The sequence below is a fragment of the Pseudopodoces humilis genome, chromosome 1, assembly GCF_049639895.1.
Source record: "Pseudopodoces humilis isolate 2021_Gansu_Grassland_sample_001 chromosome 1, ASM4963989v1, whole genome shotgun sequence".
NCBI lineage: Eukaryota > Metazoa > Chordata > Aves > Passeriformes > Paridae > Pseudopodoces > Pseudopodoces humilis.
Genome location: NC_142200.1, coordinates 68,944,699 through 68,960,909, shown reverse-complemented (window position 1 = coordinate 68,960,909; position 16,211 = coordinate 68,944,699). Strand labels below are relative to the sequence as shown.

Sequence of the window (16,211 nt, the reverse complement as noted above, 5' to 3'; positions counted from 1 at the left end):
GAATTTGCTGGGAGACAAAATAATAAACCAAGATTTGCCAATAATTAATTTGCTGTATTCTGAAAGATTAGAAAATCTTGACCTTACAATGACTTCTTCCTATTCACATGTGGAATTCTAAAAGGTCCTAAATCTACTTCTGGTTGTAATTGACATTAGATATAAATTAAGCAGTACTTCCAGTACTTCATGGGGTGTATTTTGATATATTATTAAGACATAGCATGAGTTATATTGAAGAGAAAGTTGCAAGGAGGGAAATTCATGACATGTAAATTTTCTTCAGGACAAATGCTGACTAACTTAAATCCAAAATTTTTGTATGATCATGGTCACTTAGATGCTTCCTTATTTAAAACAAACTCAACATAACCTCTCAAAAGGGTTGTGTGTTGATCATCATGTAATTTAAAGTTGCAATATTTCATTATTTTTTCCAAAAGACTGTAGTAGTGTCATTTCTGAATCTGGTATTTATAGTCTGAAGAGGAAAGTGTACAGGTTACAGTTCCTTATCTGAAGAGCCTTGAAGAAATAATTTTACCTATTTTGAAAGGAATTTTATCTTCTTTGTAGCTCTTGTAATAAGGGGCCAAACTTGGAAGCTATTTGTATTCCTAAATAGAATAATTATCTATTATCACCTAGGTGCTAATCCCTTTCCTGCTGTAAATGAGAGTGAGACAGGTTCAGCATTTGAGAGCAAGATTGTTTCAGTCAGGTGCCCACCCAGCTTTTGATTTCTAACTTTGGGCTCCTAACTTAGCTGATAACCTAAAAAGATGTGACTGCATTGAAGACAATGAAGCCATATACACTTCTTACGCTAGTGACAAATTTGATTCATGGGTAAAACTTAAACAATGAAAAATTAAAAATCATCTTTTTTGTGGCAAACCAAAACAGACCGTAATTTTAGGGTTTTATGTCAGAAACATTTTTAAAACATTGTTCTTTTAGATATATCATTGTAAAGGTTTATTTATTTACAAATTGATAACAAATAGATGCTTTAGTGCAAATTTTCATATCCGTACATAGGATCTCTTATTTTCCAGGTGGTGACAATTCTTGTTTCTGCTGATTCTAGAGCAGAGGAAAGGGAGAAAATCAGGACATGATTTCTTATTCATAGCTTTACCATACCAAAGGCAAAAGGGTAAATGCTACTCCTAGCACTTAAAATTTAGCCCAAGATCTGTTGTGCTCAAGTCTGGTGTGACAAACCTTTTAACAGACACAGAGCCAAAACCTATACAGGACCAATTGCAGAACTGAGATGGGGTGCCAGATGTCCTGTCATATATTCTTTGCTGATACAGGGCCTAAGTTGAAGTTAGCTGGGATTTCATTAGTATTTATGAGATACAATAAGAATACAATCTTCCTCTGGGAGGGATTCAAAACCCCTTGAGCATTTTTTAAAGTTGTTTTTTTGTTTTTGTTTTTTTTTTTCTTATCAATTTGTGTAGTGCTTGTGGATCTTAACCCACATTTAGGAACCATGTTTAATTGTTCTAAGTAATTATTGGGAAGGAAAAAAAAAATATTTCCATTATCACTTTTCCACCAGCTCTATTTCCTCTCAGTGTTTCATCCCTGTGAAATGGATCAGCTTTGCTGAATGTCTTAAAGTCACCTAATTCAAGGGTAAACCCTGATGCCATCAGTGTGAGATCTGAGAGTGTGTGTTTCAGGACAGGCAGACATCCAACCTCACAGAAAGCAAGCTAACACTATTAGACTAAAAAAAAAGAAAACAAAACACCACAACAAACTGTACTCGTTTACTTTCATTAAAAAAAATAAAACAACAAAAAACAAACCAAACAAGAAAAAAAATCAGCCCTGTAGTTTAGCTCTGCATTTAAGAAATTAGGAAATGGGAATTCTCCTTGGAAAGTGTTTTCCAACAGAATTCCACTTGATGACGGTAAGAGGCAGGAAGGAGTACAGCTGACAAGTGTGTGGCTTAGGTTGCAGAAATGCTGAGTGTAAGTAAGTCTTGTCATGACAAAGGCAGTTAAATTCAGGAATACAAAAACTGAAGAAACTTTCTTCTTTGTTCCTCCTCTCCTTGGTACTCCCAGTCCTGCTGAAGCCACAGCAACAGCAAGAAGGCAGGTGAAGCTGGAATAAAGAGCCCTTCCTGAGTGTGATCCCTTTCTGGTGGGTATATTCTTGGAGTGGCTTTTCAGTTGGTTAGGGTTCACAATCCTCTGGAAAAATGTGTAGTAATCAACTGATTAATAGTAGCTGGGTGACACTAGAAGGCAGTAATAAAATGCATCTGCCTTTCTTTTCTTCTTCCTTGCAAGTCATACTTGCAGGAGAAGTAAGGCACTTGTACTTACCACCTGCCATAAATACACCATGCTTTCAGTAACTGACCAGGCTACAGTTATAGGGTTTTTCCTCCTGTGAGAGAAGCTGCTTTTCCCCACTGACTACTTTATTAAAAATGGAGCTATTCAAAGCTCTTTATTCCCATAAGAACCAATGCAAATTGTTGAGTGGAAGGTGGCTTTTTTGCATTTTGCATGTCTGTAGTAATTTCTGAGAACTACATATAGACATTAAACAAATTGCTTGTCTGGAATTAAAGTTTAGGTGCAGAATAAAGCAAGACAGAGCATTATTGGATATTAAGCAGTGTTATGGTACATGTGCAACAAGCCAGAATGCTCTGTAAGAATGCCCAGTGTTTTTTGCAAACTGCATAAACCATAATCTGTTCAACATCCTATGGCTGTATGTCTGTGGCCCTGCAGTCTGCACATTCTCTTTTTGCAGTTCTAGCATGGGCCTGGTGAGGAAAGCCAGGACTTCTAAGTTGGAGGGTGGGGGGCAGCAATACATTGGAGTACATCTGAGCTGTACTGTTGACATTCAGAAGCTAGTGAACCATCAAATTTATGAAGTTATTAAATATAATAATAGCTGTTACACTTTCCTACTCCAAATTTTTGGAGATTGGAAATTTGGAGGTTGAAGGTCTTGCTTTGGTAAAAGAATAATCATGGAAGTTGGGCTACCCTAGGTTAGGATAAAGTTGAACCCTTTCCCAGGAGCTCAAACTACATCCTCCTCTACTTCCATCCTTCAATAAAGTGCTTGTTTAATTCCAGGAAGCAAACTTGACAGTACAAGCATCTCAGTTACAAGAAACAGCTTCTCTGCTTGGTAGGATGTGGAGCCAGCCATAGCAGGTGAAGATGTCACCTAACATTCCATGGCTAAACAAAGGGCTCTTTGTCCCCTCTCCACCAGAGGCTACCTCAGCTGCCCATGCCATACTTCAAGGTGGGGACCAAGTTGTGATGGGACTACCTGCTCCAGCAGCACATCTGTTATCCAAGGGGCCACCAGCTGTCTGTAGCCAGCACTCGAGCCCTGGGACCTGCAGGGTCCCCTTTTGATTGAGAACCTGAGTTTTGTTTCTACCCCACTAACTCTCCATGCGCTTCTCTCTGGTGCTTGTGGTCACTGGTCACTGGCTCCTCAGAAAATGGTGTGTCGCAAGCAGAGGGCAGGAGCTTCCTGGTATCGCTTACCATGCTGTAGAGCCAGCCATCTGTCAGCAAAACAGGAAGGCATGGGTTCCTTCTCCCTCCTGGGCTTGTTTCGCTATTTTCAGGAGCTGTACTTCTCCCCCATGCAGCACCAGGCTGGTGTGATCTGAGGAAAGGGCTCCCGGGCGAGTGAGGGGCCAAAGCCTGGAGCTGCTGCTCTGCCCATCTGCTGTGGCTGGAGGTGTATTCATTATTAATGGAGGTAGTGGCTGTTGCTGCTCAGATATGCAGCCCTGCCTGGGTAAATGAGACATTCTTCAGCAAATTGCTTCAGTTTTTGATTGCTGATTGTATGTGTGTCACCAAGCTGACTCAAGGTTCATCGATGCATGCTCAGTAAATTAGAAAGAACATAACTATGGATCAACCAAGAGAATGAATTCTGTGCCTACAATGACCCAGGGCCATTTAATTTTCTGCTTAATTTTGTTGCAGTCAGTTTGCATTTTGGGTTATTATGCAGTAGGAAATTAACAATAAATAACAAATTTGGTCCTCCTGTGCTTGTAATGATATTTTTATAAATCTTTGTAATGCTGTTTTTCAAAGGATCAAGGTCTGTGCCAGTCTGATACTCCAGCAAGTATGCAGGGAGGAAATAAAGAGAAAAATACATTATTCTTCCCAGATAATCTTATAGTTAAATAGCAAAGGGTTTTTTTCCTTTCCCCTTCTTTCTCCTTCTGTGTGTGTGAGGTAGTTTTTTTTTTTCTTTCTCTGTGTGTGTGTGTGTTTTTTTACATTAACATAAGGCTCTTCCTTTCTTCTCAGGTAACTTGAGGAAAATGGAAACAGACGAGGCTCAAGATATGTCCCAGGTTTCAGGTGAGATCCTTACTTCTACAAAGAAAATACTAAATTCCTGCTCATCTTTCTAGCACAGTACAATGTTTTTCTTGTTGTCAATAAAATTGCTTTGGGTCTTTTTTAAAACCAAAGTGGGAATTGAGATATAATTAACGATATCACTTGATATCAAGCCAAATGATGCATAGATTTTTTAAAAGGGACTGGGTAAATAAAAAAGTCAAGGGAATATAGAAGCATAGATGTAATTTTGCATTAAACCTGTGGTAGCGTATCCCTAAACCATGGTCAGGTGCATGTTTACACCATTTCTTCTGGGAAAAAAATTCTGATTGTTACAAAATAAATAGAACAAACAAAATTCACCAGGTGGGAGGGAACAAATACTAATGAAAAAGAAACAAAGGGTATTTACCACATAGGATTATTTTACTTTTTTCCAAAGCATTCAGTTTTACATATACATGTTTAAAAACGTTTAAAGAACAAAAAGAAAAAAGAAAATGAGAACTGATTGGCATGAGACTTTATGCTTGTAATTGTTTTCGTCCAAGATGATATTTTGAAATATGTTTAAATGGCAGGGAATTTGGCTTTCTAAAACTTGGCCCATAGTCGCATGAATACAGTCATTATACAGTCTTACCCCATACTGATATTCCTTGGGGGTATTCTTAACTTTCTTGGAAATTGATTCCTTAAAAAATTGGCTTAGCAAGATAATACATATTCATATTGTTGTGCCTCCACAGTTGAAAAAGGCCAAGTTACTGTCTTTCCCAGTTTCCCTAATACGTTGGCAACTGCAACGGTTGATGGCTTTCAGTTTTCACTTTTAGTACTCAGCCTGGAACATGACAGCTCCATCACTGAGGCCACGCACAGCAGACACCTGGGCCTGCAGCTCTTGCTTCAGAAGCAGCTCTTGGTCACTGCTGCCTCAGGACCTAGGGGGTTCCAGCTATAGGAAGTAGATGGTAAAGGCGTGGGCACAGTGTAGGTGACTATGTCACTGGGTTTTCCTGAAATGTATGAATACAGTTTTCTTTCCCTCTCTCTTTTGTTATTTTTCTGCCTCCTTTCTAAAAATTTTTGGAAAGTTTTGTCAAAAATTGGAACCCAGAAGTTTCAATGTCATCTGAGAAATAAAAATCAAACACATTTTCTGTCTGAAAGAGCAAGAGTATAATAATCTTTCATGCCAAGAGATTACAAGTTATGTTTATTATAGAGAAGTAATTCCTAGTTAGCCCTGTGGAGACATGTTGCACTCGCTCCTCAGGTAACAAATTTGGAATTTAAACTGGATAAACTTCCACATCACTAGTTTGTTGGATGTTGACCCAATTTGTAAATGAAGTAAAACCTGTCCTATACATGCAGTTACTGGAGTATTTGTGGCCTTTGCAGAAAAACAGTGGGGTTTTAGTAGTTTATTCACTTTGGATCTGCTTGGAGCAGTGAGAGGCACCATGATTTGAGTCCAGCTCCTCTGCCTACTGCAGAAACCCTTCCCTGCTTGCATGAGCTCTTTCAGGAAGGAACGCTGGCCTCCTCTTCCTCTGCAGCAGCAAAGGCTACTCTGATTACCCTCACCTATTCTTTACAATGGTGTCAATTTGAGCTTAACACCTGCTACTTCTTAGTAAAGCACTGCTTGTTTTTCTTTTGATGTGAAAAGTAGCAGCAGGGGAGATGATGCCTTGAGTCAAGGATTGGATTGGTGAAAAACAGAAAAAACACTTTGCCCTCCTTGTGGTCTGCCTCTTCCTTTCAGAGGGAAAACTTATAAGGAACTTTGCCATTTTGAATGCTTGTAGATATGTAAATATATACATAATAGATGTATATCTATAATTTGTAATTCTCTAAGTTTTCTGTAGTTGAATCACTGTAGTATTGTAGTATTCTGCTAAAAGTGCCTTTTAGCTTTTCTAGCATATCATGCAATAGTACTATTCTATGCTGAGAGAGGGTTTTCTTGAAAAAGAAAGTTACCCTTGATAAAAGGGAGACCTACACAAACAGATTCAAGCCTGCTTTGAGCTCTTCCTGCCGTTTCTGTCACTGAGCACCTAGTACTTTCTGTGAGCAAAGGCTCTGACTTGTATTGGGTTCTTAGCTGAATTTATGAACAACCGGCCAAAGAAAGAACTTCCTAATTTACTTTCATTTATGGTAAGAGTTATGTGGGAACTCACCTTCTGGAAATTAGCATCTGTCAGATTAGATTCCACAGATACTGGCTCTTTGTAAGTTCTTACTAGACCTCAAAAGTAGAGGATCTGAAGATACAGGGATGTTAACTACTTCTTTCTCATAGGTTGGTGAATGCAGAAAGGAGTTTTTCCCCTTGGATTCTTCTGGGTTTCTACATGCTTCTGGGATGCTTCTTTGCATGATGACAGAGCTCTGCTATATGTTGGGAACAAGTTAAATAACTGCACAGTTTCAGGAGTGTGAGATTGTCCTGTCAACTGTAAAACATTTATTTCTCCTGTTTTATGAGTATTGCTCATCAGGTGTAGCTGGCTCTCTAGGCCTATGGAATTAGGGGGTATGGTTCACTAGCACACTTGGTTGTGTTTTTAAAAAATATAAATTAAAAAATAAATTTAGTTTGATGGGTTTCTTTGGGGCTTTTCATTTCAACCCAGAAATAAAGAAGGTCTCTAGAAACAGTCACCCCAGCTCAAATGCCATGTTTTGCGGCCATGTGCTTTATGCAGCTGCAGTGGACTCGGGTGTGGCAGTGGCCAGCCAGGCCAGGAGAGTATGAAACTAATGTGGGTGAGCCAAACTCTGTGTGCACACAGGCATTCCCACCTCAGGGAATCCAGGCATGGCTGACTCTTAGAGGAACTGAAATACTGTGTGACTAGCACAGAGTTCACACTTTTTATTTTTCTCCTGAAAGTGGTATTTCATGAGACAAGCAGTTGCAGTTCTGAAATGAGGAGAGAGCTGACATACATTTAAGCAAATGGTATCCGGCACCCATGCAAGAGAGTCAGAAAACACAGATAATATCTCACTTAACAAGCAATATTTTTCCTGCCTTTTTTTTTTCTCTTTTTTTTTTTTTTTTTTTCTCGGTTCTAGGGCCTAACTGTTAAGGAAGGTGAAAAAACAGTACAAATGTTTCCACATCTAACATTAAGAGATCTCCTAGAACAAACCAGGCTGTGCTGCACTTTGCAAAAGCAGGAAGTAAAAACCCTCAATATTAAATACACACACACCCAGCATTAGTTTGTGAAAGGATAGGGAATGAGATTTTTATAATATATCCTGCCTTGGCTTTCTTTCCAACAGTCATAGCGCCAGCAGTACCATTCTGACATGAACTGAATCACTGTCAAATCTGGATGTACATGTTAAAGGAACACCAGGCTGAGGACTTTGACAGAAATAAAGGATACTAAAACCTTATTGAATTGAGTAGTTTTTTCCCTTCCTGTCTTTCCTTATGGCTTCAAGTATATTTCTAGGGCAGAGATGAGGGCACTCAAATAGAGAGAAGCTGAGGGTCTTGCCAGGCATCACTGGTAGGTTAGGCTCTTCTCCGACTATTTTTATACAGAAATGGCAGTGTTGAAAATCTGAGAGCATCTTGCAGAGATGCAGAATGAAATAAAGAAATATTTGACACAGCCTGCAGTTGTAATTCTTTCTATTTATGACTTAACCGAGAGCAACATGAATCAGTGGCAGTACCAGAAACAGAACTTCAATTCTACATCTAAGGTGGCTCTTTATAATAATTAATTTTAAAAACCAAAAAGCACACCATCCACCCCAAGATTAGATTCTATTTTTTATATATCACTTCTTATGCTACTTTCCTCTATTATGTGACTTTTGAATAATTTTCCTCAGTATTAGCCTCTAAGTATTGGAGTGGGGTTTAGCTCCCTTTCCTTTGACCAGTTGTTCTGGGCATGTCTGTTTGAAATTAAAATAGAAAGCATTAAAGCATTCTCACCTTCCCCCCCACCCCCCCCCCTTTCCATTTCTAAATTCAGCGGAAAAAGAATGAAAGAATGTTAGTGAGATTTTATATGTGTAAGATTGTCATGCAGTAATGAACTTGCCATGGTGTAATGTTTTAGATGTAGGTAAGGTGTGAAATACAAATGTGATGCTCTAGAATCCAAGAAACAGAACTCAATAAATGGATGTATTTTAAATCCACTGTTTTCGCCCTTTCTTCTGCATGTAGGGATTTCTCAATCATGTGTAACTAGAAGAAAACAAATTATATTAAATGGGTCATTAAAGACAAGTTTACTAAAGTTTTAACTGTAGCCTCCTGCAAAGAGGGAAGCAGACCTGATCTCCAGCTTCTGCCTCACCAAGTCCATGAGGCGAGTCCAATTCATACCATCTGGAAAAACTGCTATTAATTTAAAAAATAGAAGACTGATACCCATTTAGTGAACCAAAGAGTTCACCACTGCAAATGTACTCTCATGCTAACAGGTTTCTATTCCAAAAAGACTGCTTTGACTTCAAAGTATCCTACTTAGACTATGTAGGATGCCTAATAACACACTTATAAAGTTATTATTTTGTCTGTTATCTCTTATCCCATAGTTCTGGTATTATGAGTTTATATTGATTTGTAGTCAAAAATAGTCTTCAGGTTTTTAGGATAATTGTTCTTCTCAGCGTAGACTCAGCCAAAGCATCAATGTCCATGTTGTAACTGGGAGCACAGTTTAATCCCGGAAGACACAAGTAGTTTTGGATTACTGTTACTTTTTAACAAATTTCCATAATTTACATGTAGTGTGAAGAGAGCTGCCAGGCTGTTGCTTGCCCTCCAATTAAACCTCTGTGATTTTTTGGTTGGTGTTTTTTGTTTGTTTGTTTTTTGTGTGTGGGGCAAAATGTGTTGAACAAACTGAAATATTTCAGCTGTCTCTCCTCACTTGTGCATCTTATCTATAAGAGATACTTCAGTTTGGCAGGTTAGGACTTGCAATAGAAAATTGCTGTCAGTTCTGTAAGTTCCCTACATCCCAGAAATCTGAAGAAAAAACTAAATAAGGAGTTAAATAGTGAATGGAAAAAAAAATAGTGAATTTACTTCCTGCTTTTATTTTCTTTTGCTGTAAAATTTGTATTCCCTCTTGGTCATTTATGCAATCTGCCTTTGCTCTTGCACTGACATCCACTGGGTGTGACTTTTCCCATTTAAGAATACCCCACAGAAGCTGGGTATGAGTGCGACCTTATTAAATCATCTAGTTAGTCTCCCTGCTGGTGCAGGACTGTTTCTTCAATACCCTGGAGTCCTCTGGCTGCAGTTTGGGATGGTTCACCTGATGCTGCTCTCAAAACTCCTGCTCAGAGATTATTCCACAGTTTGATGGGTGGGTCCTTAAGAAATGCAGTCACATACTCATTTCATTCATTTAAACATAGGTTTGTGCAAACAATCCAAAACAGCTGATGTGGAAGATGACTTAAAACTAGCTGTAATTTCTCCCCATGATAATCAGTATAATTGGAAAATACAATGCTTTGATCCATCCAAGAGGCAGGGTGGAAACCATTCACTTCATTCAGATCAAGTCCATAACTGGCACCACTAAACTGCTATCACTAAAGTAACCTATATTTGGGTTAGTTTTTCCATTTAAGTGTTTTAAGATTTAACTGATGTTTGTGTTTTAATGAGGGAATTCTCATTAGGAAAAAAACTCACTAATTTGCCAGGGCTTTGTGCTATGAAATTACTGTCCTTACCAGTGTAAGGTAAGGGCACCCATTACATCAGAGTAATTTGGTAACATCTCCGTTTTCAAGACAAAAGTCTTACGTGAACATTACTGCATTCGAATTCTGCTCTGGGCCTGTTCTTTTCTATTAATGCAAAGGCCAGTCTTTTAATAATATTCAATTAAACTAATCATTTAGATAATTCCTTCAGTAGATGTTTCCAAGGCATGCTTTTGTTAGAGATATATGCAGTCATTTTAGAAGTTCTGCAAGACTGTGATACTACTATGGGCAAGAGATGTATGCTGTGACTGAGGGGTGAATCAAGAAACCTCACCATTTTTGGAAGCACAATACTTGGCAAGAGAGTTACTTTTCTTACTGTATTGTATTTGGCACTAAAACAGTTCCACAAGGTTGCCTCTGCAAAACCTTGTGTACTCAAGAATTGGGGTTTGTTTCGTATTTTCAAACAGAAGACAATAAAATCCTCAATGTTGTGTGTTTACTGAACTCTGCTAATTGTACATGTTTAAGAAGTCCTGCTACCTACAGGCACTTCACTACTTGTAGACACAAGGACCAGCCAGAGCTTTATCTGTGGGTATTAGTGAAGCTTGCTGGCATTGTAGCTGAATTTTTAGTTAAAGATAAAACTTTATTTTTGAGGTAGTTCTTTTGGAGCCCCAGAATACCTGTGGGTTAGACTTCACTATGTCTTCGAAGTAAATCCAGTTGTGTTCTGTAGTGGTTTAGATTTGCCAATTTCGTTTTCCCGGCCAACGCACCAAATAAATGTCATGGTTTCAAAGCAGTAACTAAAAAATCACTAGAAAACTTACTTATTTCTTGCTCTGAGATATGGATTAGAACAAGAGCAAAACAGGCTTAAAATTTAAAAGGAATAAAGAAAGTTTATTAACAAAACTACAAGAATAACAACACCAGAATAAACCTCCAGAAAACCCTTTTATCCCCCACTTCTCACTATTCCCTTGTTCACATGACAACATAGAGACAAAAAACTTTGGAACTTTGGTGTTTAAAACAGTCCCAATTCTCGCTAGAGTCTTTTCATCAGTCTTTGTAGAGAAACAGAAGTCTTCTTCTGCTAATCTATGGTGTTTTTCACGAGAAAACTATTTCTGTTATAGCTTTCTATTTTTCTGATGCCAGCTGCCCGGAAATCTGTCATCAGTTCACTCCTCCCATTTCACATCACTCTGAGGTGTGTATGGGCCATGCGTCTAGGGATATCATTTTTTTAAGGATAAGTTATTCAAAGGCAGAAGTCCTCTTCATCTGTCTCTGTGAGCTTTTCTGGAAACAGTTTTCTCATTGCCCTCAAGGCCTCAAATTTTTGCTCCACTCTGTTCCAGCACCTCACTGTATCACAATTACTCTACTTTTTGCTCAAAATCTACACTTTGAACACTCCATTCCTCCCAATATCCTCTGTCATGAATTAAAGGAGTTTTTTTTCAGAACATTATTGTCCATCTCCATAGCTTTAACAGAAAAATATTTCAACTTATAAAGCATCTCCTTATTCTCTCTTCTCCATCTAAAACTTAACTCTTTTCTTCACTGTCTTCTTCATGTTGATTGTCTCTCTCTCTCTCTCTGTCTCTCTGGGAAAAAGGAGTAATCTGTACGTTTTATCCAGGTAGTAAAAGAGTTAAAGTCTTGGAAAATCTGCAGCTGTTCATGGTGTCAGGTTTCAGTCCAGCAGCAGAAACTACAAACCAAGCCAAGCTGGCCGGCTCTGCTTCTCCCCTTCCCCCCTGCCCCCGCCCTCTGCGGCCTTGTCTGGCCTGGGTGGGGGGGGGGGGGGGCAGGAGGCCAAGACAGAGCCTTGAATGATGCCGGAAACACAAAGAGAACAGGAGAGCTCTGGCTTTACATCTTAAGGTGGTGTTCACAAGTTGATCTCACTTTTCAGTGGTCAAAACTGCTGTTGGTTTTTAGAAATGACCGATAATTGGTCAGGAGAAAAGACTCCCATCAGCCACCAGCAGCTTCAACTTCTTCAGCTCCCAAAGCTATCTTAAAGGTAAAGTCACTCCATGACAGTTCTCAAGGAGAACTTGTGGAAGAAAGAAGAGTTTTTAAAAAGGATAACCTTTGATATTGATAATTGAACATTTGATAACCTTTGTGATCTGTCAGTCTGTGTTGGCTAAATTGGATCTTCTGAGCATAGCAGCTGGAAAACATACATATCTCACAAATACCCAAAATGGTAAGGCTAATAACTGAGTATCTCAGTAAATTTCTTGGAGACATTGGCATGCATTCTTTTAAAAAAAATAATTTCCCTGTATTCGTAAGAAGTTTTCTTGGCAGGAGAGTAGGGTTTGGTCCTAAGAATATCATGCTTTAGTGGTGTTTAGGGGATTTTTAAAGTTTTATTTGGTTTGTGGTTCCTCTTATTGTATTATTTGAAAATGAGACTACTCTGACTACTAATTGATGCTCTTCTCATTATTAGGAAAGGAAAGTCCTCCAACCAGTGATGTCCCTGATGATCCAGATGAACCTATGCCTATACCAGAGGACCTTTCAACTAGTAGTGGAGGTCAGCAGAGTTCTAAGAATGACAGGATCTTGGGTAAGATGACAAATACACTATAATAAGAAATAATAGTAGATGATATAGTAATAATGTTAAACTTTTTTTTCACAAGCTAATAAACAAGCAGGTCCTGTGCCTTTTCATCTTCTTCAGGTACATAGTGTTTTTTTGTGCAACCTTTTTTTGGGGAAAGGCATCTTCATCCACAGAGAACTTATAAAAATCCTACTATTTAAATTCTTTCTAAAACATGATTGTTGCATGAAATTCTCCCCAGGAAAGACAGTTTTCTTTCTGTTTGGGAAATTGAATTAAATATATGGATCCAGGTCAAAGTCAAATTTGATAAAAATTCAGTAAATGCTCAGGTATTTTTTAATAATTTTTATTATTCATTTGAATTCTATCTTGAATGTTATTTTGTTATCTGCTATTCAGATTTCTTCAGAAATGCATATTAGAACATAAATAGTATTTATATATTTGTGGTTCTAATATCTGATCTCCATTTATCCTTGATTTTTCACCTGGACTTTAGAAAACACTTGTCTTTTAGACAGAAAACCACAACTGATAAAATCCATTGGGTTAAAATTGTTATCCAGAGATGATTGTGCAAAATTCTGATTATTCTTAAGGATCCTAGACTCCCATCAAGGACTAGCAATGCTGCTGACTACCTCATGCACTAACTCCCATGTAGTGCACTAAAAAGACTAAACACTACTTGAGCACCATGCCTGTTTACTAATAGGAGAAAAAAAAAAAAAGAGGAATAAAAAACACACTGACTCACAGCATGCTGTGATTGATGCCCTATATGATAAAAATATTTCTGTAAAGGGATGACTATCAAAGGACAAGCATTTACCCACAAATAAATATATTGCTCACTATTACATTCTTATGTTAGTGTAAGAGTAAGGGTCAGGGTGGATGATTTACAGAAAGATTGCAAGTGCTTTTAAATATTTATTGTCTAAGGAAGTCCAGTAAAGAATATAGGTGGAAAGGGAGGCACAGAAGGCAAAATAATTAATTCAGCGTAATACAGCAGGATGGTGTCAGCACAAGGAATAGAACCTACTCCCAAACTCCAGCACTAGCTAGTAGTGAGTGCATCATCTTATGCATCTTCATTTACCATTTGATCCCCTCTTATCAAAAATGTGAGCAAAAATTTCAGCTCCTACATGCATATTGACATACTTTATGAAAAAAAATCGTATTTAAAAAAGCTTTTTAACAGTCTGATCACTTATTAAATGCTTTATTTTTCAGTCCAAAGATCTTTGGACAAAATCTTTCATTAAATGGTTGTCTATCAGTTCAAAAGGAATTATGTCTCCTTTCTTTCACAGTAACTAGCCCTACAAAATATTTAAGCCTTGAGTCAAAAATTTAATTTTTAAGTTCTTTGTTCAAACCCAAACAGGATTTTTCATTATGTTGAATTTTCTTTAATATGCACATAAATGTTGTGCAGATCCAGCAAAGTTGAACTTTATACTTGTTGATGATGTAATGATTCTTCAGCATATATATATATGATATGATATAGTCATATGACTATATCATATAGTCATATCAGTCATATATCAATATGTACACATATTTTAAATATAAGTTCCATCTGTTATTCTCATTACTCAGCAATAAATTAGATTTTCCACCCATTAGATTAGATGTCCTGACATTAACAGTTTTTCTACAGCCACTTTCTCTACCCATAGCTCTTTATTTTACAAGGGTTACATCTTGTAGTTAGACTTTTACCACAGTCAACAGAAACAAAGACAATTCACAGTCTGCTTTATGGATGAGCTGTAGGTATCGACTCCAGTGCTTGCAATGTTTGTCTTTTCTGTAAAGCTGCATACATTTTTACCTCTTCAACTGCTCCTTTTTGCTAGCTCTAAGCTAGCTCTCTGAAAGCAGTATACTAAAAAAATTAATTCTCCCTTTTTACAGAGGATCTGAACACATGCCCCAGGCATATCAGGAGCAATATGATTGCTGTGCACATTTTGGATCTTCATCAAAAGAAGATTTCCTAGGAATAAAATAACACCTTAGGAGTGGTGTTTGGCCTATGTGATCCTATAGATGTCTTAGGGGTGAAGGGGGCTGTCTTCCCATGTAGGCAGTGGCATGGCATTGTAGACAGGCTTGGTGTTTAGTACAACACTGTCATTGCCAAGTCCCGAGATCTGTTCTTCACTGCTATTTATCACCAAGCTTAGGTAGACAAGAATGATTTGAAAAAGTAGTTTGAAGGTTGAAAGATAGACAGGAGAGTATTGTAAAGACAGACCCACTGATGTTATCTGTGTACATCTGGCAGGTGGGAGCTAGACTGTGTCCTGTGGTAGCCAACAAGCCCTGCATGAGCAGATATGGCCAGCCAGCAATTTCTCTCTGTATGACTTTCCTAATGTTCCATTTGTTTCCTTCATCAAAAGGGAATTCCCTAGCATTTGGATTTATTTCAGTGTAGGATTTACAGTGCATTCCACTTAACCTGTAACACCCTGAGAGATCAACTGTCCGTAAAGCATACACCAAGGAATTTGAGTCAGACATTTAATGAAGAGGGTCTCTACATTCTGGAGGACTTTTTGTACATGTAGGGCTATAGCAGTAACAATGGGAATTGAAAGTTTGTTTAATGAAAAGAATAAATACCTCATCCTACTGAAATTAGGTGAGAAATCTGTTTTTAATTTTAATCAACCTGTGAGATAGAAATGTTCAAGTGACAACTTGCTTACTCAGATTTGTAGTAATATTTAATGAAATAATTTTTAACCCTGGACCCAAAAGTTTAATTACCTTTTTCATCAATTTAGCATTTCAAAGGTCAAAGATTACAGTAAATAATTTTTTTAGAAAAAAAAGATAGGCTCTACTCCTCCACATGCTTTCAAAAATCTCCTTTTGTGTTTCTTCCAAACCTGTACTGGCACTTTAATGTGGTGCTACAGAGCTGATAGAAACATTTGAAATATTTCTTCTGCTCTGAGTAGGAAGGTGTTGAAGTCCTCTACTGGCCAGATTTTATTTGGTGTCATCAGTTTTTGAATTACCATTTAAAATGACTAGACAGTGTGAAAATTTCATAAAGGAGGTACACAGGGGATCATGAAATGTATGGTGCTTGTCTCCCCAGGCAGGGGAGACAACTCATGCCCAAAACATGGGTTTCTTATGACCAGTGCAAAGATAATCAACGGGTGTGAAAGGGTAATTTGCGGAAGTGAAGTCATCAACAGTTTCTAGTAATAACCCCAAGTAGCACAGCAAAGCAGAAACATATTGGAAGAGATGTTCTGGTCACCATCAAGGCACCTCATTTCCTCGATGAGCTTACTATGATTTTAATGTTGCAACCCCAAAAAAGCCACTATGTGTTGAGCAGCTTCCTTCTGCATGCTTAATTTCTGCTGCTCTGTCCACTAGATCGTCTTATTTCCTTATCCTATTCTCCATCCCAAATTTGCTTCTCAGGCTGATCTGACATCTATAACATT

The 16,211-nt window shown here is 37.9% G+C and overlaps 1 protein-coding gene across 13 annotated transcripts in view; it reads left to right on the top strand.

Annotated features, from left to right (window-relative positions):
* The window catches only part of IKZF1 (IKAROS family zinc finger 1), a 68,932-nt gene that overhangs the window by 8,937 nt on the left and 43,784 nt on the right, over nt 1-16,211 (top strand). For 9 of the 13 annotated variants that reach the window (XM_088054878.1, XM_088054882.1, XM_088054849.1 and 6 more), the window contains exons 2-3: nt 4,344-4,397; nt 12,598-12,717. In XM_088054878.1, coding sequence (XP_087911004.1) covers nt 4,344-4,397; nt 12,598-12,717 — 174 coding nt within the window. Of the gene's footprint in view, nt 1-2,090; nt 2,170-3,194; nt 3,304-4,343; nt 4,398-12,597; nt 12,718-16,211 lie in introns of those variants that run through there. The other 4 variants (XM_014256818.2, XM_014256815.1, XM_014256816.2 and 1 more) reach the window with 2 other exon arrangements.